The sequence below is a fragment of the Idiotropiscis lumnitzeri genome, chromosome 5 (genome assembly GCF_059441095.1).
Source record: "Idiotropiscis lumnitzeri isolate Australia: NSW breed Sydney's pygmy pipehorse chromosome 5, RoL_Ilum_1.0, whole genome shotgun sequence".
In the NCBI taxonomy this organism is placed as follows: Eukaryota; Metazoa; Chordata; class Actinopteri; order Syngnathiformes; family Syngnathidae; genus Idiotropiscis; species Idiotropiscis lumnitzeri.
Window position 1 is genome coordinate 10,047,355 of NC_142395.1, and position 20,579 is coordinate 10,067,933.

Here is a 20,579-nt window from a genome sequence, read left to right on the forward strand (position 1 = left end):
CATCAGCCGCAATGTGCTTCCTTTATAGATGCTCGTTTATCACCGCCGTACTGCTGTGAAAGGGAGATTTAGTTTGCATTCAATAATTTTGTAAAATGTGTACGGACTTTCGGACTCTGTTGCTAATGCTAACACGGGTTAGCCATGAAACCCAATTAACCACAATGCTTTCGTTTTGCATCACGGATGACCCAAATTACCACGAATGTGCATTGCAGACAGGCAGCGGTAGACGAGGCATTTTTTTTTTTAGAGGAAGTACAGCGCCAAATAATTAAATATATAAATAAAAAAGTTATCTGTCCACGAATGTTGACAGCCGGATTGTCAAGTCAAGTAACGAAGGCAATGTACGTATGCAGTTTGTTTACAGCACAGACATGAGTGCTGCTATAGTTAACATGGCATGGCGAATTAATTCTTTATTTTTTTTTTTTTACATTGATGCATATTCTGAGCCGTTTAAATATATTCAGTATCCCTATGTATCGTGATGGATATGTGATCATATCAAGCGATAATTCCTTCGATCAAAGATAGGGTTAGCGTTAGATATGGAAGCATCCCTAACCCTCCAAACACGAAGAAGAAGCAGACGCTAAAGCAATGAAGGAGTGTTGCACCTGTGCGTGTGTGCGAGACATGCTCACGCGGAATGAGTGTTACGTAATGTCATTCAAATAAATGACCAGTCGAGTCAGTACAACCCTTGCAATAAGATTATATTGTGCATACTAAAGCGATTAAATATCTGGTTTTAACCGTGAAGGAGGTTCCTGTCTTAAACATACTATAGCGCCAGTGTTGGCCATGTCTGATCCTCGTCAAGTCACAGTCACTCAAGTAAAATATAAATGGACTATGGCATTAATGAGCCAGCTAAAAAGATAAAGTTGTCATAAGCCGCTTGCTTAATGATAATGCATGCACTGCAAGAGAGTATTAGTTCACTACACTTCCATTATATGAACACTGAATGAAGGTTAAATTATGGAACAAACTATGAATGATACTGCTTTGGGGTCACGTCTAACGCAAATTGGAATTCGGAGTTCAACCGTTTTGGCACATCTTACAATGTTATTCCAACCCACAACTCCAATCCTTTCCAGGCTAGAAATGTGGACCATTAAAGTCCCGCTAAGATGAGACTCCTCCATTTCTCCATTTTCTAAATTTGAAACAATGTCGTCTTCTTCTTAACTCTTCCCACAGTCACATGACTGAATCTTGCCTACTGATTCGCAACCAATTAGTCGTTCGTTATTAAGTGAATTGTCACATTTTCTCTTTTGTATTCATAGTTGCTTTTTAACCAAGCATTTAGTATTTCAGAGTATTCAATTATTTGATAGACCTTTCAGTAATACTAAAACACAAAGTCCCCCGTTCTATTGTAATATTTTTATTTTTTCATAAAACTTGTGATGCACAAATTAAAATTTCAACCAATGCAGATAACTGATTTCCTGCTTTCGATGGCCGTTTTGTTTTATTTTGTATACTACAAATATATCAGTTGTTGCTTCTTAAAGGATAAAACATTTCAATCCCGCTTATTTGGGTGTGTGTGTTGTTGGGTCTGAGGATGACATGAGTGTACTCTACGACAACTACTCTCTGAGATGTGGTGTGGCGATGAGCAATCTCAAGAGCTCTGATGCTTATTTTACCTTTTAATAAAGTTGGTCATATTTTATCCCCCAACTAGTGTTTTACAGACATTTAATATATGTATAGACAAAAGCAATGAAATAGTAAGAAAAAAAAAGCACTGTAGACGTGTGTGTTTGTGTGCATGCATGCTTGCTCGTGAGTGCCGACTCAAACAGAAGCGAACAAGTTGTCGGAAATATCAGCCTTTTTTTTGCAATATCAGACCGATAAATATGATCTTATTTTTTTCCAATATCAGATAATTATCATGCGTCCCCACATAAAAACCTGTGCTTCAGCTCCTTGAGATTAACCAGCTAAAAAAAATTGCTACTCAACATGACAAAGTTGCTACTCAAATTAGGTGGCTGATTAGCAAGCTCTGCAATTTTGCACCTTGCATGGCGTTGTTTTTTTGTATTAATTTCTTCACACATTGCGTTCACATTACGATTCAGATTTGTTTTTAACTAGTGAATGACTACATAAAAGCAAATTTATATTATTAATGATAATGCCCTGCCGTGTGAGCTCTCTGGTTCTTTCCAAGCCATGCGCGCACTTTCACGACCGCCAAAGAGGCGGTCCTCGGCGCCCCGGCTCCATTCTCGCTCCGGGACAATGGCCGGCTGTCACGGCAAGGGAATTTTTGGCTCATTGTGGGTGGCCGCTGGTATCCCGAGCTCCAAGTCAGTGCACCGCGACTTCCCAGGCTTCATGGTCTGCCAACAACCCGTGACAGAGACCGGTTTTTCACACCAGATAGCTGCCCAGAGTTGCTTGTTGTTAAGGTTTTTGCTTGACTTATCACAACATCCAGGCTTGACCATATTATTTTAGTGAGCAGAGTCTTTAAAAACCTCATTTTATATTTAATAAAGATGTCCTTTGTATGATCTTTACATTTGTTTGAATAGTTTTTCATGGCCTGCGTAAGGTTTGTTTGCATTTTGCTAAATTCAATGCTGGCTTGATGGAAAATATTTGGAATCGAGAAATCTATTTTTTTTTTTTTAGTAAAATCCCACCAATGGGGAAGACAAACTGTTGAGTGTTGACTAATGTCTTTGTTATTGAATTATTGCCATTTTATGTGAAGCACTTTGCACTATACAAATAAAATAGTATTGCATTGTATTGTGACTTTTCAAGGTCAATATCTTGTTCTTGTATGTTTTCCACATTCTCAATGTTAAATTGCCAGCACGGGTTGAATGGCCTGATTGGTTGGTACATTTTGCATGTCAGAGCTTTTATTGTCATATATATGGGTGTGTTTTTTTTTCTTTCAGTTCCAAATCTCAACTCACTTTCCACTCTAATGGTCTGTGATAATTTTTCTTCCACCGCACATTGTCCTCTGCATCAGCTTTCCACTTGAGATGTAATTGGTAGCTTAAAGGCTCACTCCCTAAGCAACGCATTACTTTGCCTTATGTCCAAATAAAGATGAGCAACTTGTTTGGCATTATGGTGGTTATTTTTTTGAGTCAATGTAAAACCTAAATTGGGAGATCATTAATGGTATTTGACAGTCTTAAGTGCTCTGGATTGCAGTATGAATGTTCTTTCTGTTTGCAGTAGGCCCGGCCAACTTGAGTTGCACAGCGTGGTTTTGGCACCGTTTTAGTGGTTGCTGGTGCTATAAAAGTAGTTCAACATTATGGAAAAACAATGATTTTTACAGTGCTCAGAGTGTAATATTTAGATACACTGTATTTCTTGGGCAGACTCATATTTGCAAAGGTCTTTATATGTTGTAACTGAATTAGATTGTAACATTAGTCTATTTACCAAGTTCTGCGAACGTGTCTACCTAGAAGGGTATTCATTATCCTCACCACACCATTACTCAGTTTTGCTTGAAGACCATTTATGTGTGTGGAACCATGTTTTTTGATCAATACAATACATTTCCATATAAGGCCTAAGGATTATATGATTTGGATACAGTGACAATGGCTAAATAAACCTATCCTATTAAAGGTAACATTTTTTGTTCATTTTCAGATTTACTGATTCCAAAACGTTAAATCACCCAAAAAAAAACATTGATAGCTAGTGTCATGAATTTCAGCATAAACAAATTGTAGCACTAGTTCTCTTTTTATACATACACCTATACCCTTTTGATAACGCGCTTCGTATAATTCAGCAATATTAATTCAACATTCTCATTTTTCCTTCGGGTGTAATTCTACATGTACCACTGAAAATAGACAAGCGTCTGTTGCCAAAACGCGGAGCAGGTTGTGAGTGCCTCAGTGAATGTGAGCAAGCTGAATGGGAGGCTGTACCTTAGAAAGCAAATAGTGCTTGTTCAGTTAGATGGCCGTGAACGTGGCAAAGTACACATCCAGACTTGGATAGTTATTTATTTAATTCATACAGGAAGAGTTTAACCTGATGCCCGTTCCGCATTCTGTGTGCAGTCTGACAGACGGACGAACAGACGGAGTTGGAGCGACTTTGCCTTATAAACCACTAGGATCATTAAAACATGCACTTGTGCTGTAGGACCGGATGACATTTTTATCAGCACACATTGAAAAAAATTGGCAGCATTTGCGACCATAATGGTGGCGAATGTCGAGCCCTGTACAGTAGCATTTCTTTTTCTTTGTTATCCAGTTTTTACCATGATATGTCCACGTTTGTACTGGCAATTAAACAAAATTGAATCGTCATTTTGCTTTTGGCTTTTCACTACGATATAATCATTCTAATAAAAAAAAATTATAATAATAAAAATGCCAAATGGTGCGGTGTGTGGATGCTGTATGTTTAGGAAAGGAAACAAATGTTGCTCTAAAAACATTTTTTTAAGAAGAGTGCAAGTGTACCTACTGCCTGAAGACCCCCCACGACCCTCGTAAGAAGAAGCGGACCAGATGATGGATGGCTAGATTACTTGGTTGTATGCATAAATGATAATAGAAATCTAGAAATGGTATGAAATGTTACTGTGTGTTTTATTTGCATCGGACTATAGTCTGTCAATATATTCACTGGGAATTGAGTTCAAGTTTCAGAGCTGACAATGTTACGGATCGTCAATATTTTCTTTTGGGAATCTCTGATCACACCCCTAACACTGATTGTTGGCTGGCTTGTACATTTATTTGGATGAGGACTGGCCCCAGTTTATCGACTTAATGCGACAACACTATCTACTTTGGGACGTAACAGTCTGACTCTGTTCTACCACATTTTATATTCCGATTCTTCTGACAACGAAGTAGGTCGTGGGTGGTTTTAAATGACATTTTCAGCTATAGGCGTTAGCACACAAAAGTAGCCCTCCGTCTCATGCTTTTATTTAGCTAATGCTATGTTTAAAATCATTTTCATCCTACCCGCTACAGCCACCCTATCTTTGCGTTATTGTGGAAGCGCGACAGTATAACAGTCCATCATAATTTACCCTTTGCTATGGAATGTAAGTGTCGTGAAGCAATGCTATGTTAAGTTATTTGTTTACTTTGACACCAGCTGTGTGGAGCCTGGCTGGACTCCACATGATTTTGCTAGACTAGTGAAACAAGTTTCCATTTCCCCTTTAAATAGCAACATTGTACTCTGACATGCTGCTCTCCCTCTCATGTTTGGGCTCATAATATACGCATGACGGAACATTCGTGCCAGTCACTGTATCCGAATGGACATTTTTATTCAAACAAGCACATATGCATTATTCGCTTGTTGGAGGACTAATTCTGTCTCACTATCAACTGCCCGTGGGTTGTTTTGCTTTGAATATTTTTTACTTTAAATTTCCTGTAAAAAAAAAAAAAGCTTCAAAATGATGAAAAATTAAGACAATCTCTCACGTCTCAGACGCTGTGTCTGCTGCATATGCTGACAACGCAAACATTTTAGGCAGCAAATATTTTGCCGTGATCGTTAATTAATGAAATACAAAATTGTATATACAAATCTCTGACTTCACTTTGTAGTATTAAAGGAGTACAGAAGGCCGTTTCCTGTAAGTGACATGATGGTGTTTGTATAACCTTCGGCGTTTCATTGAACCATATTCCTCTTTGACACAAAGAACCCGAGAAATTGTTGTATCAGCAAGAATACATTGTGAGGATATGCCCAAGCAAAAAAAAAAGGGGATGGGGGGGTTCTTCTTTAGTTCAACTCTTATTTCTTATATCTATTCTCAGGTTAGTTTGATGATCTAGGAAAATATACTAATCTACTGGGTTTAGGGCCCGAGGGAGGTCACGACTTAACTCTGGACTTTGGGGTCAAACACAGTGCTCCCTCCCTCTGCCTTTCCGTGAACTCTCGGAGCTGTGGGAAACGGGGAGGATTAAGTTTCAACTGGTAATGCACTTGTTGTGAGAACGCGATGTATTCGTCCCTATTGTTCTACATAACTGCAAAATGTATTGAGCTAGAATGGAAAATGACTCGGGATGCACCAAAATGAAAAGTCTTGGCCGAAACCAAAAATAAGCAAACGAGGCTGAAAACAGAAACACTTTAAGATAGTATAATACCTTCTGGAGGAGTCTCACTGCTATGATTCTGGTGAAGAGCTTTGAACAAGTTCCTTTTCTTTGTGACTCGCCAATTGGCACGCCTGCAGAGAAAAGTCGTTTTCAAATGAACTCTCTTAATATAGCAGCTAATCCATCCATTGCTGTTCTTTTGTTGTCGGAATGCCATTCAGCAGTTGGGTAATAAATGAGAAATTGTGAAAGCCCCAACTTTTCCAGGGAAGCAAGTAAATTCCAATTTACATGCTCACTACATAGCCTCCAAAATAAATACAACTGCCATTTTATTCATTCTAGATTTAGTGGCGTGGTAAGCTTGGGCATTTCTATGTTGCACACACATCTCTCTCAGTGTTTGCTTTGTCGAGTAAATGCGATGAAATACCTCAGTAGTTACTTTGGCATACAGCTTCGTCCAAACTGGGAGGAAATGGAAATAGTTTACTATTTCCCTTAATTTTATTCTACCACAAAAATGATGTTTAAATGAGTGTTAAAGTTCAAAGCAGATTCCACCCCATGTGGTCTCTTGTCATAGATAACTCAGTGAAACTGGATCTGTGAAAAAGGGCAAACACTGTTAGTGTTGCACAAGCTGCATGCATGCCTTTCGCTCAATGAGAATCTCACTGGGACATTTCCCTCAGTGGGGGCTTTTTTCAAAACGGCTTGCATGGCCGTTCCAGCTGAGGGCAGTACAGTAGGTCAACTGCTGATAGAGTTACAGCCTCTCTTTTGTGGAGGTGTTGGGCAATTTAGACCCCACAACTGTCAAACAGGGACAGCTGCGTCTCTCCACCCTCCAAAACATGCAATTGACTGCTGTTCCATTGGAGATTCATCGGTAGAAAGAAGTAAGCATAGAAATAAAATGATCCAATAGTTTTACACTGAACAAGCTGAGCCGCAAGAGTAGATACGCCCATAAGATGCCTTTGCTATTCTTTTACTCAGAATGAGGGCTGTCACTATCACAATTTTTTAAATCGTCGTCATTGAAACCGAAAATCATTTCATATCATAGTTTCAAAACATTTTTTCCAGTTACTGTTCATCAACCACATGTTTTTATTTATTTGGTGTTTTTTTTTTTAAAATGATTAAAAATTAAAATGTCACACGAGGGAATATTGTACTCACCTTATTTTAGTTGCTGGTTTAGTCATTCCAAAGTGAAAAGAGAAGTTTCCAAATATGTTGTTTTGATTATACACAAAAGATAATCATTTTGCTTTTGAAGTTTAACGATGGCTCTGAACAATTACTTGATTATTAATATAATTATATAGTTGATTGATTAGTTGTTGATTAATCAATTAATTTTTATAACCTGTAATGAGCATATTGCCACTACTTCACATTTCCTTCCTGACATGACATTGCTTTTTTTTTTGTTCCATTACTAATGTGAGTTACTATTGTATAATTCTAGATTACTGTTATACATTACCTCCTAAAGGTAGCGTCACCTTGTCCTGGAGTTCCATGTGATGGTGACTGCCCATCGTCATATAAGTGGTGTCAAGCTACACGGGATATTTGTGCACGGCAGTCACCTTGACATGTCGACAATTCATAATTTTGATTCTTCAAACAAGCCACGAATTTCTTTTTAATAATAAAAAAAAAAAATAACAGACAGACTTCTTCAGCCCATTGCTTGAGCAAGACAGCTACTCATCATAAACATTTAGGATGACAGGTTTGCATGACAAGGAAAAACAAACGGAGGAATTGCAACGGTTATTGAGGTATTAGGATACAGAAGAAGAAAATAACTTTGCAGTAGAGGAAAGTTGAACATATGCGTGTGTAGTTCATTGTTTACATCCCAGGTGAAATTCTTGATATAATCAGTCCTTTTTTGTTGTTCTTTTCTGTAAATAAAAAAAACAACTAAATAAAAATAAATGTCAATATGCACTTGCCAAGCTTTTCTTGCTAAATTCAATGCATGCGTTTGGTTTTGCTGCTAGTATGCACACCCACTTATTTTCTTCCGCATCTGAAGTGTAATTTGATTTATGTTGCCGTTATGATGGTTAGCCGGCTATGTCACTGTAGCCCTTGTCACGCTGTGAAAGCAAAGGAAGTTGACTAAATGCTCGACTGAAAACTGCCGCTTTAAAGAAAGAAAAAAAAAAAAAAGACTAGCAGCAGACTAAATCCAGCTTTTCCTGATCTCTTAAACAGTTTGGAAAATGTTTAGGTTTTAAAATAGTTTGTACTCGGGCTTGTGAATTCCGTTTAATTATGCTTTAAACAAGACCACCCAAATGAAGGTCAAGCTTCATTTATCAGCAAATGTGTGACTGATTTGAAAATAAAAAGGCAATTACATTACCCGACAATACTTTGCCTTTTCCTCTTTTGTTGAAGTGTTTTTTTTTTTTGCATATTAATAAGACTTAAATGTTTCAAATCGTCAAACCAACTTTACGATCTCACAAAGACAATCCAACGTATATTCCTCCAAATCCTCAAGATGTTTACAGGCAAATGTGAGATGAGCCTTTGGTTTTTTTTTTTTCAATAGTGGTTTCTGCTTTGGAACGCTCCGCCTAATGCCACTCTTGCCCAATGTATTTCTTAATGTGGAGCCATGAACAATGACTACAATTGACGCCCGTGACGCCTGGATGAGTCGACGTAGCTCACTTCGAGAAATTTGATTGGCCTCGCCCGGCACAGTCCACCACTGTTTCCAGTTTTCTCCATTTTTGCATAGTGGATCTGGATCTGGATCTGATTAGCGTTTTCCAGATTGATAGATTGTAATTACTTTGTTGCTCATTTGTTTTGGAATTTGTTTGGACCATGGTGTTAGTCAAATCTCTTTTTTTTTTTGACTTTTTGTAACCTACTTTGACTGACGTGTTTTTCTTCTTTTTTTTAAAAGTGAGTTCTGATTTAACAATGAGAATTTGTATTATCTGAATTCATAGGGTCCGAAAGCTGTTTTTTGTTTGGTTTGTTTGTTTTGGGCAAAACACAACATTGCTAAACACTGACACAGATTTACTGACCCCTTAAGAAGGTTTTTATCCGAAACCTGGTTTAAAAAAAATCTCAGCGGTACCAACAGATGGGATATATTTTAATTGAGCAGATTATCTGATGCATCAAAACCATATGGTGTTTAAGTATGTGAGTTCCGATTTGTGCCAGTATACCGAAAATAAACAGTGTACATACAAATGGTGAACAAAATACACCATGATGTCTTAACCTTAAGATTTCATGAAGGCACTGTGAACCAAACAAGCGTTACCAGATAATCTTTTTTTTTCCTTAGGTCACATTAGCTCATTAACATTTAATGAAATTGATTCATTATTTAATCTGAAATATTTTAACTTTAAATCCATATTTGTTGCAACAATGTGGGTCTTTGACATGAACCGCTCTATGTATTTATTTTTAAACTCGGGTTATGCAAGATTGCCAGTGTCATCTTGAGTTGAAAAAGCACGGCTCTATAAACAATGCCGGAGTTTATCAGTTGTGACACTAACAGCAGTGCCTTATGAAAAGACAGCCAGTCATTCAGAGCAGTGGGGCCACCTTGGCTGTCAAAGCAGGATTTAGGCTACATTTCCCACAGTTGTCATGGTAACTGGGGGAAGTGATTATGAAGAAAGGGTTTCTGTAACACCAGCGGGTTGTATCATAGGGATTTGCACAGTGATCATCTCCGAGTGACTGGCTTATGTGAAAACATTTTCTTTGTAACTAATGAAATGCTGGCTGCTCGATGCTTGATGTCTGAATGATTATATATGATTGATGACTATCTCGAATTGTCTTTTCTTTTCAGAACAAAATGTGGCCAAATGGAACAGGAACAATTAGACCGTGAAGATTCTTTAACCCCCGCCCCCGAGTCCCAACCGTCCGAGATAGCGTTGGACCTCACTGAGGCAATCCTGGGCCGTTGGCACTAAAATGTCCCTAAGTGGTGGCACTGCAGGCGGGAAAGGTGTGGACTCTAATGCGGTGGACACTTACGACAGCGGGGATGAATGGGATATCGGTGTTGGAAATCTGATTATTGACCTTGACGCTGACTTAGAGAAGGACAAACTTGAGATGTCTGGCACCAAGGACGGCATGGCGGCACCACCCAGTGCAGTAGCGGCGTTGCCGGACAACATCAGGTTTGTTAGTCCAGTGTCTGGCTCTCAAGGCAAGGAAAGCAAATCCAAATACAAGCGCAATAAAAACTCTAAAGACAATAATAGCAAAGCTTCAGCCGGAGATGGGGCGAAAAAGGAAACTATGGCACGGACTCAAGGCGAGCCAACTGGCACGGCAGCAAGTGCGGTGGCTGCGGGCAACAATTCGACCTCTGGGAAGAACTTGGAAAAAGGGGGCAAGGCCTCCAGAGGTGTCCTGAGTGGCAAAAAGGACAAAGAAGGGGCTACGGGCAAAAGTAAAAAGGACAAAACAGAGGGAGCAGCAGTTGTGGCGATTGCTGCGGTGGAGAAGGAGGTTGTGTCTCAAGTTCAAGTTGCTCTGGGGAGCTGTCGTAATGCCCCTTTCGAGGGCACACAATCAACAGACTTAGTCGAAGCCAATCAAATTGGGAATATTGCTCTTGAACCTGTCGGGATATTACCAGCATTAACCACAAAAAGTGAGCCAGAAGAGCTGGAAAATGGCAACGCTGATTGCAAGACCTTGAAGAAGGTGAAAAATGAAAAGGTAAGGTTGAAAATTGTCGTTGGAACTGCCTACGATTATGATTGTCCTTGAGTAAATGTTTTAAATTTGTGGGGTTCTACAAATTGTACTTGTGAGGTCCGTTCAAATGTGTGGCTCTCTGACATGATGATGACCATCCCATCATGCAGTACAAATTCTAGGCAACCCCCCCTCGACTGAGGTCATTATTTTACCACGGAGACGAATGCATGTATTGTAGTTTTGAAACAGATATTCTCATAATTGCAAAGTAGATATTTACCTTTAAAACTCTCCAGCTAGGAAAGTAATCCATCACATCATTCGAGCAATGTAATGATGTGTGTAGTTATTCTGTCATACAGTGTTTATCTTGTTCACACACAGAGCTGATCTATCACTGTGTCCATTGTATGCCGCCAAGCACCCTTTTCATGCTCTCACAATTTAAAAGACAGAAGAACAGGGCGGAGCTGAGGACGGTTTTTGTCTGTCATCGTGTTCCATTCTTAATCCCACAAGCCCCAGCTATGCCTGTTGGAGCAGTGTGTGGGGGAGGGAGTTTGTGCAAAGCACGCCTTCGTCGTTTTCCTGCTGTTCTAAACCTAGCGGGGGGGATGGTCTGGAAAGGAAGCCTATTTGATTCCTTAAATCCAGGACACCTTGCCTTGGTTTGTTTGTTGTCCAAGCACATATCAGGATGATCTTTGCACGGGCAGGCTGTAGGCATTGTATCAGTAATTATTTATGAGTTTGCCTCTGTGCCTTGCCGCAATGGATTTGAGAGGAAACCATTAACGCACGTCCAAGTGCCCAATTCCAAATTGTGGGTCTACATCCGTCTATTGATATGTGCATCAACTGAATGCGTGAACCAACCCGCATATGCAATTGCACAATTACACACAAATGTGTCAACTTGGACCATTGACAACGCTGCAGTAAACAACTATCATTAAATAATACTAATTTTAACTGTTACATTTTGGTAATTTGACTTGGGCACACTTTTCCTCCTCTTCATTTGACTGAGGGTCACCTCCACTTCACTCCACCGACTGAGCAGCTGCTATTATTATTATCATTTAATGGTTTGCACTTCGGTGATTCCATCAAATAATCGGAGAAAAAATTAGTTTGCATTCCAATATTTGTACGTTTTTTTTTTCAATTGCGGTTAATAAGAAATTGTTTTTTATATGAATTTGTTTAGTGATTAAAAAGAAAATCACATCAGAGGGATTAATGTCGTCCTCATCAACCTTTTTGAAACCGATTCAATTGCTAGTCATTGTCAGTGGTTTGTTCAGTCGTTTTTTTTCCAAAGTAAACGCAAATGTTTGCAAATGTCTCATTTTGATTAAACATCAGTTTGTGTTCATCGAGGACTCCAGATAGATACATTTCAGAGGGTGACATCAACAGATTTGGCCGAGTTTAGGTTCAGGGTGTACCCTTGCCTACAGTATGTGTATGTGTGTATATATAAACAAAGGCACGCTGGGATTAGTCACATGACAGTGGTGCATTTACACTGACTTAGTATGGCAAAAAAAAGCATGTTATACCTCCTGGTCACACTAAAATCAAAAATTCCAGTTTTGGGTTGTTGACTGCATGTCAACAAAGTTTCTGTTCACATTCGCAGCACGAATGCAACTTTTAAACAACCAGATGAAAAAATTACATTGGACGGAAATAATCCTAATTGGCACTAACAGTGCAGTGTGAACATAGCCTGTGTCGGATATTTCCCCACTTTTGGAAGAGACCTGCTTCCTTCTGATACATGTATCAGATACCTCCAAACTATAAATCAATTATTTTAAAACATTTAAAAAAAAATGTATGCATGCCCTACTCTTCTAGCAACACATATATCCATCAGTTGATATAGCCCTGGGTTCGTGGTTATTTTTATTTATTTATTTGTTTTTGAATACAGACCCAATGAAAGTTTTATGTCATTAATGCCAAGTGGAGCGAGGTTCCCTTGAAAAAGGGAACACGGGAAAGTAAACGCCTAACGACCCGGTGCCACCTTTGTAGTTCTATGCTGGGTAAAATGTAGGATGTATTTTTATTTTATTTTATTTTTACTCTTTAGGTAATGTAATATATCCTCCCATTACTAGGTAGAACACACTTTTTTGTTTTCATTTGTCAAATGACCCAAGCCAATGCTTCTCTAGCAAACTTAGCTTAGCCTATCTTGCTCCAAAGCGTGCCTACATAGGTAAGGGGCGATCGCGTTTAGTGTAACGTGATGTAATTATTCTGGGGAATGCACACACATAATCCAATGAATGTCCTTGTGAAAATGGAGGCTGTCTGCTTCACACTTAGTGGCACTTAGTGGACGTTTTAGCCTTGGCTGCTGCAGTATGACGACCTTGACACAGGCCGTTTACTACCTACCTGTGATCATATTCTGTGTCAGGTCACCAAGCACACAACGCACATTGGATACACACGGTTTGCCCACTCAATATTTATTGTATTCGTCATGGAAAATGTGTAATGGAGGTTTATCAGTGTTTTTGTGGAATCGTTTTGAGTTTACAAAAAAAAATACACACATTTTGCACTAATGCATTTCAATGGGCGTCAATTACTCACATATTCTATTCTTGCATTGACCCCGTCCGTCCCTGACGCCATTCAATAGCAAGATTCCACTAGATCATTTTAAGTTGTTTGTCTCATACGTATTATTATATTATAGTATATATTATACAGTATTTATTATATTATACTTATTCAGCAGTTTTGTTTTTCGTCCTTGGAATGATCATATTTATGCGAGAGAGCTCTTTGCACTGGAAAAAAATATTCACTGTACAGTATGTGTTCATTTTGTTGTTTGCTTCAATCACTTTGTTGCTGAAAGTGGGTCTTTTATACCGCATTGCGAAGCGTTTTAAGAAAATGGAAAGACTGTATATTAAACGCATTGACTGTATTTTTCCACACATTTTGTCCATATTTAAAATTGCATTTTTGTCACACATACCGGTTAGGAAGTGTGTGGTCTGTATGCACGCACTGATGATAACTTGTGCCCCACCACCATCATTCAAGTACCCACCCTTGACATAGATATTGATAGATGAGAAATATGTGTTTGTTAAAAATAATTGTGATGGCTTAGATTATTTTTCCACCCTGGATGCAATGGCGAATTTCAAACCAATTCAAATGACAGTTTGGAAAATGTGGACCAAAACTGTTTTTTAATACTGTACTAAAGGAATATTTATTTCTTTTTTAAATCTACCTAAGTAAAATGTCAAGAAATATTCAGGGGGAAAGGATTTCAGAGTGAAATGGGTGCACCCTGACTATTAATTTATAATGGATAGCTGTCCTGTCTCGCACATTAATAGTAATAATAATGATTAGTATGCATGTGGCCAGAAATCCTTTTCTCTGTGGATTGGGTGTGACAGTGTAGCTTCATTGATAGTGCATGAAGTTGAAACTCCCCAAAGCATTGGAGGACAGATGCTGAATAAATCTTGTCCCATTTTTTTTTTTCACGCAAGTAGTATCCACTTCTGAGTGCATCTCACTCTCCCACCTCTCATTATACATTTGTAGAGGCGTGAGGCATTCCTCAGCTGCCTTGATCTGGCACTGGCCTTGATAAATGGAGCAGCTCTCATGGTAAATTACATCGCCAGTGCTACTTTGAGAAAGGAGGAGAGGAATGAATGGCTCCACTTTAATGAAAGAGTTCAGCCACCAATGCCACCATTTCTGTTTATGTCAAAGGGAGCGAACGGGTCTTTCGTCTATTTATATTTACCTCCGTCTGGCCTGATATTGTTTTCCAGTGGACGCATTATAAGTAGCTTTTAAATGTTCTCGATGTATCTTGTATAAAAAGTAGCCTTGGACGCTATCAGTTAAGAATGCCAACAATGTATGTTATCGCCATTGCGACTCTTGACATTCAAGCATCCTTACCACAGTGACGGTCATTGTACAAGATTAATGAGCAGACCAGGCACCCCGTGGTTTGCTGTAATTACAAGGATAATACAAATCCTTATCAACTGTCACCACATCGGTACCCAAAGTCTTAAACTCTAGCTGTGGTCACCTTGACCTTGTTCATTTGCGTCATCAAAATTAAATCTAGAATGCCACTAATTGCTTTGAGAAGCTACCTTGCAACCAGTAGTTCTGCTTTCTTTTTTTTTTGTTTGTTTGACTGTGAATTTGACAAGGCATATTCATGACTACTATTAAGAGTGTTATGAGTAGTGCTGGGCGATATGGGAAAAAATTATCATAATATAGGCCATTTAAAAAAAAAAGACAAATTCAACTTGCTTTGTATTTTGACTGCGTAATCTTTCTCGCTTTATTTTGCAGTGACCATATACAGACCAGTATAAATGAGAAATGCATCCTGATGTGCTGCTATATAAAGTTATGAAATGTTAACAGAAGCACAAGTACTCTACATATTTTTGCACAAATGTAGATTAAAAACCCAAATGTGAGGCGTACAAAAAATTTCTGACAGACATTGATTTAAAATAAGAAAATAAAAAGATGAGCTCTACCCTAACGTAATTTTTAGAACATTTATTTATTGTGCCGATCTAAAGTCAAAATTGAAACTCAGGAATGTATTGTGAAAACAAATCACATTATTAATGATGTGTAATGAATGTAGTATATCCATTCATTTTCTAAATTGCTTATCCTCAATACTAATATACTTTTAATCTTCTCGGCCACTCCTCCCCACTGACGTATGTGATGCTGTAATACAATCTAATACATAACACTGCAACTTTATTTGTCGAACAACCATAACAATCATTTCTTGTTTTGCCGTGTGTGTAGCATTATTTCGTATCGATTTTCTCTCCAAACACGCATTAAACGGTTTTGCTATTCCAAGTCAGATACGGTCCACTTTAAAAGTGTATATGAGCAGCCGAGGCCAGCCAAATGTCATTGCTACTAGCCAGCTAGTAGCACCGATCTCGCCTCGAACTGTAGAAAAGCAGCACGCTTGTCTCTGCTGTTCAAATGTAGGCAAATCTTTAAAAATCTGTGATTCTCAGCGAGGCTATTCTTTTTGATGAGGCACAAAGTGCATAATTAGACTTGTAGACCGCGATCTGAAACCGTATTTTTCAAGCCTTAAGTAGTTTGAAGTATTTTTTTTTTTTGTACGTAGTTTTTAATAATCACAGGTTTGTTGTTGTGAGTTCCATCCTAACCAAAGTTGCATAATTTTATCATTTTGGATCACCCACCTTATTCGTTCTCATGGACTCCTAGATTTAATTTATCACCGTACATATGTAATGTATGTGTGTAATATGATTCACATCCCTATGATGTCGTTTACTCTGCCACCTGGTAGCAACTGCATGATAATGAAAACTGAAAGCTTTTGCTCGTCAATATAACCTAGTTCTGGTGGTCTTCTTACTACGCATATTTGACCCCAGATGACAGTTCACGTGATAAATAATGATTTGATTTCTATTGTCTATCGGCCAACTCCAATTGTGAGTAGTGTTAAGCTGTTGTTGTCAATATTGAGCTGATTTTTGTGTTTTGAATTCATTGAGTAAACACACCATGAGTTTTGTTCATTTAAGGCACATTAGAACGAAGTTTGTGGTGATCTGTAAGTAAATGAGCTCTTTGATTTAATTCACAAGTTTGTCCATTTATTTCCAGGCACGCTTATAGCCGGCCAAAAAAAACAGCTACAGCTGGCAAATGTAAACCACGTCTTCAAGTCTGGCAGGCAAAACAAGGCCACCACTACATACAAGTACCGGGTACCAATTGAAGTCACTCTTTGGCGTAACATGCCAAGCTTTGACGACATGAAAAATGTTTATCCATTCCTACAAAAGTACTTTCAGAATAATTGTGACTTTGGAATGAAATTGTAACTCACCTATAGTTAGGAAGAAATAAATGTCGCATATTATAAACAACCCTCACTTTATTAGACGTCGAGCATGTATTAAATATGTTTGAGAAAATTGCTGCTTTTCTGAACGTCTAAGACAAAGTATTTTGTCTATGGACTGGATTACAGTAGTCTTTCTGTTTGTTAAACAGTCTCATCGGTCCCAATTTATTTTGGCGTTGTGCTTTATTTTCATGCACACCTTCTAAACATTTGGATTGGTTTGGTTGCAGATAAGGATTCTGTCTGTTCCAAGTTAAGCCTCAAAGATTATGCCAAGTGTTTGGTAACAGCAGTTTAGGCTTTTCAAGAGCAAGGGCTGTATCATTTCACTATTTTATTTGATTAAATTAGAGTAACTGTATTTGCATGTATGTTTGTCTACATTAGCAGAAAGCAATCACAGAGCTGTCAAACAAAGCCCCTGTTATGCTTTGTTTTTCCCTCCCTCTGCCCTAAGCTTTCCATGAAGTGCATTGCTGTCTGGATCAGCCTGCTCAGAGGGGTGGCTTGTGGGGGGAAGGGAGCAAAGGCTTGTACAACTAATTCAGCTCATGAAAGACATGTGCAGCAAGAGCAGCTGTCTTCCATTGTTAGCCCGCACATTTCCAGTGTGCCTCATTTCTCCCCTCACTTCATGAGTAGCAAGAGTACTGTAAAGGAAGTTCAGAGAACGCAATTCAACCAAAACAAATGATGTCGCATTTGCGTTGCCCTTTCATTATATTCGATGAGGGCATCCCAAATTAAAGTTATGATCTTTTGCGTTGGAACATTTGTTGAAAAGGAGGGAAGAGTTGGGTAAAAGAATATTATTGACTGGCATTGAGTGCCTAATGTTTTATTCTCTCTAGAAGTGACGTTTTAATGAATTCCAGGTTTTTCACAGATCCTGTCTAGTTTTTTTTCCACAGCAGGCAGATAAAATGTTCTTTTTGAGTGGTGAAATGAGGGAGATGGTGTCTGTGGCGTAAGAGAAGGTGGTCTTCTGGGTGGGGGGTGAAAAAGTGCCTGAGGATAGTTGGGCAGTGTTATGAATGGATAGACTCTTTAACCCTCTATCCTCTGAATAGTATGTCACAGGCTGCTGCGGCTGTGAGAGGAGCTGGCAGAGAGCTCTTGGATTCCTGAATCCTTGAGGCATGTGGTCTGATTAACAGAACAAAACCCACACAGTGGGGAGGAGCAGACACGGCTTTCCCCCCACAAGTGGAATTTTCTACCAGCGAGGGAAGAGGTGGCTTAAACGAGGGTCGTAATTTTGCAATGGCTGGAGTGAAGTTGGCATACTCGATTGAGTACTTCTGCACTACATCGGGTAAATTTGCTCAATGCATTTCTTCTATCCATTAAGTGAATTCTCTGTCCTAAAGTTAGCTTTTTTTTTTTTGTAAAATTGAGATGTCTTTGTTTTCACAGAAAGAAACTTGTGCCACCCAGTAAGGTTGTGATCTGTGTGACACTAACGTTAAGGAGTAAGCAAGTAAAAATAGATCCAAATGAGGGGAGGAAAACAGCTAGGTTGCTCTGTTATTTTTTTTGTCCTTCTACTCACACAATGGCTTTAAAAAGAAATGTGCACACACTAAGTGAGGCCTGGACACCAAAGTCTTCAGAGTAATTGCATGTTCCCAGTTTACATGTGGATGATAAGGATTGTAATATTCTGTAATCAGGGGTTTTGATGGGTTTTTATTAATGCTATCATCTCCCAAGTGAATGGCCAAAACACCACAAAGGTGCGCCATCATTTTCCCTTTACGATGGCCTTTAAAAAAAAAAAAAAAAAAGCAATTAGTGTAAGTGTTGTTTGATCATTTCATCGCTTTTCCGACCGTAAATCTGTAGATGATGATAAAGTTATGAGCTCTGTGTATGCCCTTTGTTCTACTGCAACTTTGGAAAAAAAAGTTTTGTCCTCCTTTGAAGTTTGGATAGATGCCGAAAGCAAGTTCCAGACAAAGTAATTGAAAAATAAGATAACAGCGAACAAAATAGGGACAAATTAACTGGAAAGACAACCACTTCCTTCAGTGTCAGAAGGTGTATATCATAATAGTAGAGCTTATGTACATTTTGCTCATGGACATTTGCACAAAATCGATGGATTGGAGATAAAGCACAAATACACATTCGGGGACTGTGTGAGAGATGTGCGGCACGAAAGAAGTAACTGTGATCGTGACCGTGTCCACTTCTGGCAACCACTGAGCTGCAAAGCCGGGTTAGCGGGGTAGAGCAGGTCAGAGAAAGCAGCTTGGTACCGAATCCACTCTCTGCCTTAGCAGAGAGGAGGCGTGCATGATATGATCGTCTGACCAAATTGCTCCTACAGAAGCAATTGTTGCATCAATGAACAAGAACAGTTTCAGAAAGACTTGCCCATTACTCTATTTCATTTGAATATTATTTTAAACCTGATTTTCTTTAAATCCCCAAACCATCTTCAGTGTAACTAAAAGAATTTGGTCTACAAATCTGAATCTGCTCTGAGAAATTCAGTGACAGTCATTTATTACACCGTTGCTTGTTTTTCATGTGGAATATGGTGACAATTAGGGTTTCGTACTTAGCTTCAGAACCATTTTTGTTACATTTTTCTGTGTCAAAACATGCAGCCTGCCTGCTGACATTCTGCGGTTACCAAACATGACATATCCTGGAAACCATGAAGTGGTTTACTGGTGTGTGTAATCTTGTGCATTGTGGTGCTCACTCTTAAAATGATGTTTGAATAAGAAAAACTATGTCGTGCTTCCATATTACTGTGTACTTAAAGAAAAACAAACTAATGGAATCACTCCTCAGTAATGTACGTTGTGTCAACACAAAGCGCTCTATCCTACGGCGGCCAAAACAGTTTATAACAATTGCAAACGCCACAGAAAAATTTAATGTTTCAAAACACAACAACATGCAGACGCAACGCAATGGTATTAACCTACAGTGGAATTGCAAACACCACGACACACAACATACAGCACACAACACAATGACATTATCCTAGCACGCTGTGACAGCCGGCGAACGACGTAAGAACTACATTTATAAAGCAACAAAACAGTACAAATAAGAAGCACAACAATTGAATACCTCGTTGGCCGCTTGCCATGAAAACAGGAATATCCACATTTCTTTAAAGCGTTTTTTATCGTCTCATTGTCTTCTAATGTCAGTCTAACCTGGAGCGCGAGCAATGTTGTTAGCATCTTGCACTTACAGGTGGACATACTCAGTTACATTTGAGTTGGAGTTAAAGAATCTGAACTTGCCATAGTAGCAACTGAATACAATACAACAAAATGATGGTTCTGGACATGAACACAAAAAAACATTCTCAACCGTAATTAACATGAATGAATGTGAATGGTTACCGGTCTGTGTGAAAATGATGGACTTGTATAAACTAGGGCCAAAATTAGTCGACTAATCCGGACTGCATAATAGTCGATGCATCGTTTATTTAGGTTAAAATTTATATGAGGCTTTGATTTTCCCTCAAAACTGCCTTGTCTCGTGCTTCTCCCACTGGCTGTTTGCTTTCCTGTGACACACATGCGCAGAGGTGATCATCCGGGTCATTTGTGATATAAACAGAAGCATTGTGGGTAGTGCATTGTGTGTCGCGAAGAAAAATTACAAGCCCACTGCAACAACAATTACTCATGCCCCGCCCACACACTGTAGGAAGGCCAACTTCAAAATAAACTTGACATTACCAAATAATTTATGGGCATGATGGATGCCTTGGTACGCTTTTATTTTGAAGTTTCTCC

The 20,579-nt window shown here is 38.8% G+C and overlaps 1 protein-coding gene across 5 annotated transcripts in view; it reads left to right on the forward strand.

Annotated features, from left to right (window-relative positions):
* The window catches only part of znf609b (zinc finger protein 609b), a 76,125-nt gene that overhangs the window by 11,061 nt on the left and 44,485 nt on the right, over nt 1–20,579 (forward strand). For 3 of the 5 annotated variants that reach the window (XM_088296609.1, XM_088296608.1, XM_088296607.1), the window contains exon 2: nt 9,985–10,871. The exons of 1 other annotated variant lie outside the window; for it this stretch is intronic. In XM_088296609.1, coding sequence (XP_088152735.1) covers nt 10,113–10,871 — 759 coding nt within the window. In that variant the 5' untranslated portion in view covers nt 9,985–10,112. Of the gene's footprint in view, nt 1–9,984; nt 10,872–18,006; nt 18,122–20,579 lie in introns of those variants that run through there. One more of the 5 variants, XM_088296612.1, reaches the window with a different exon arrangement.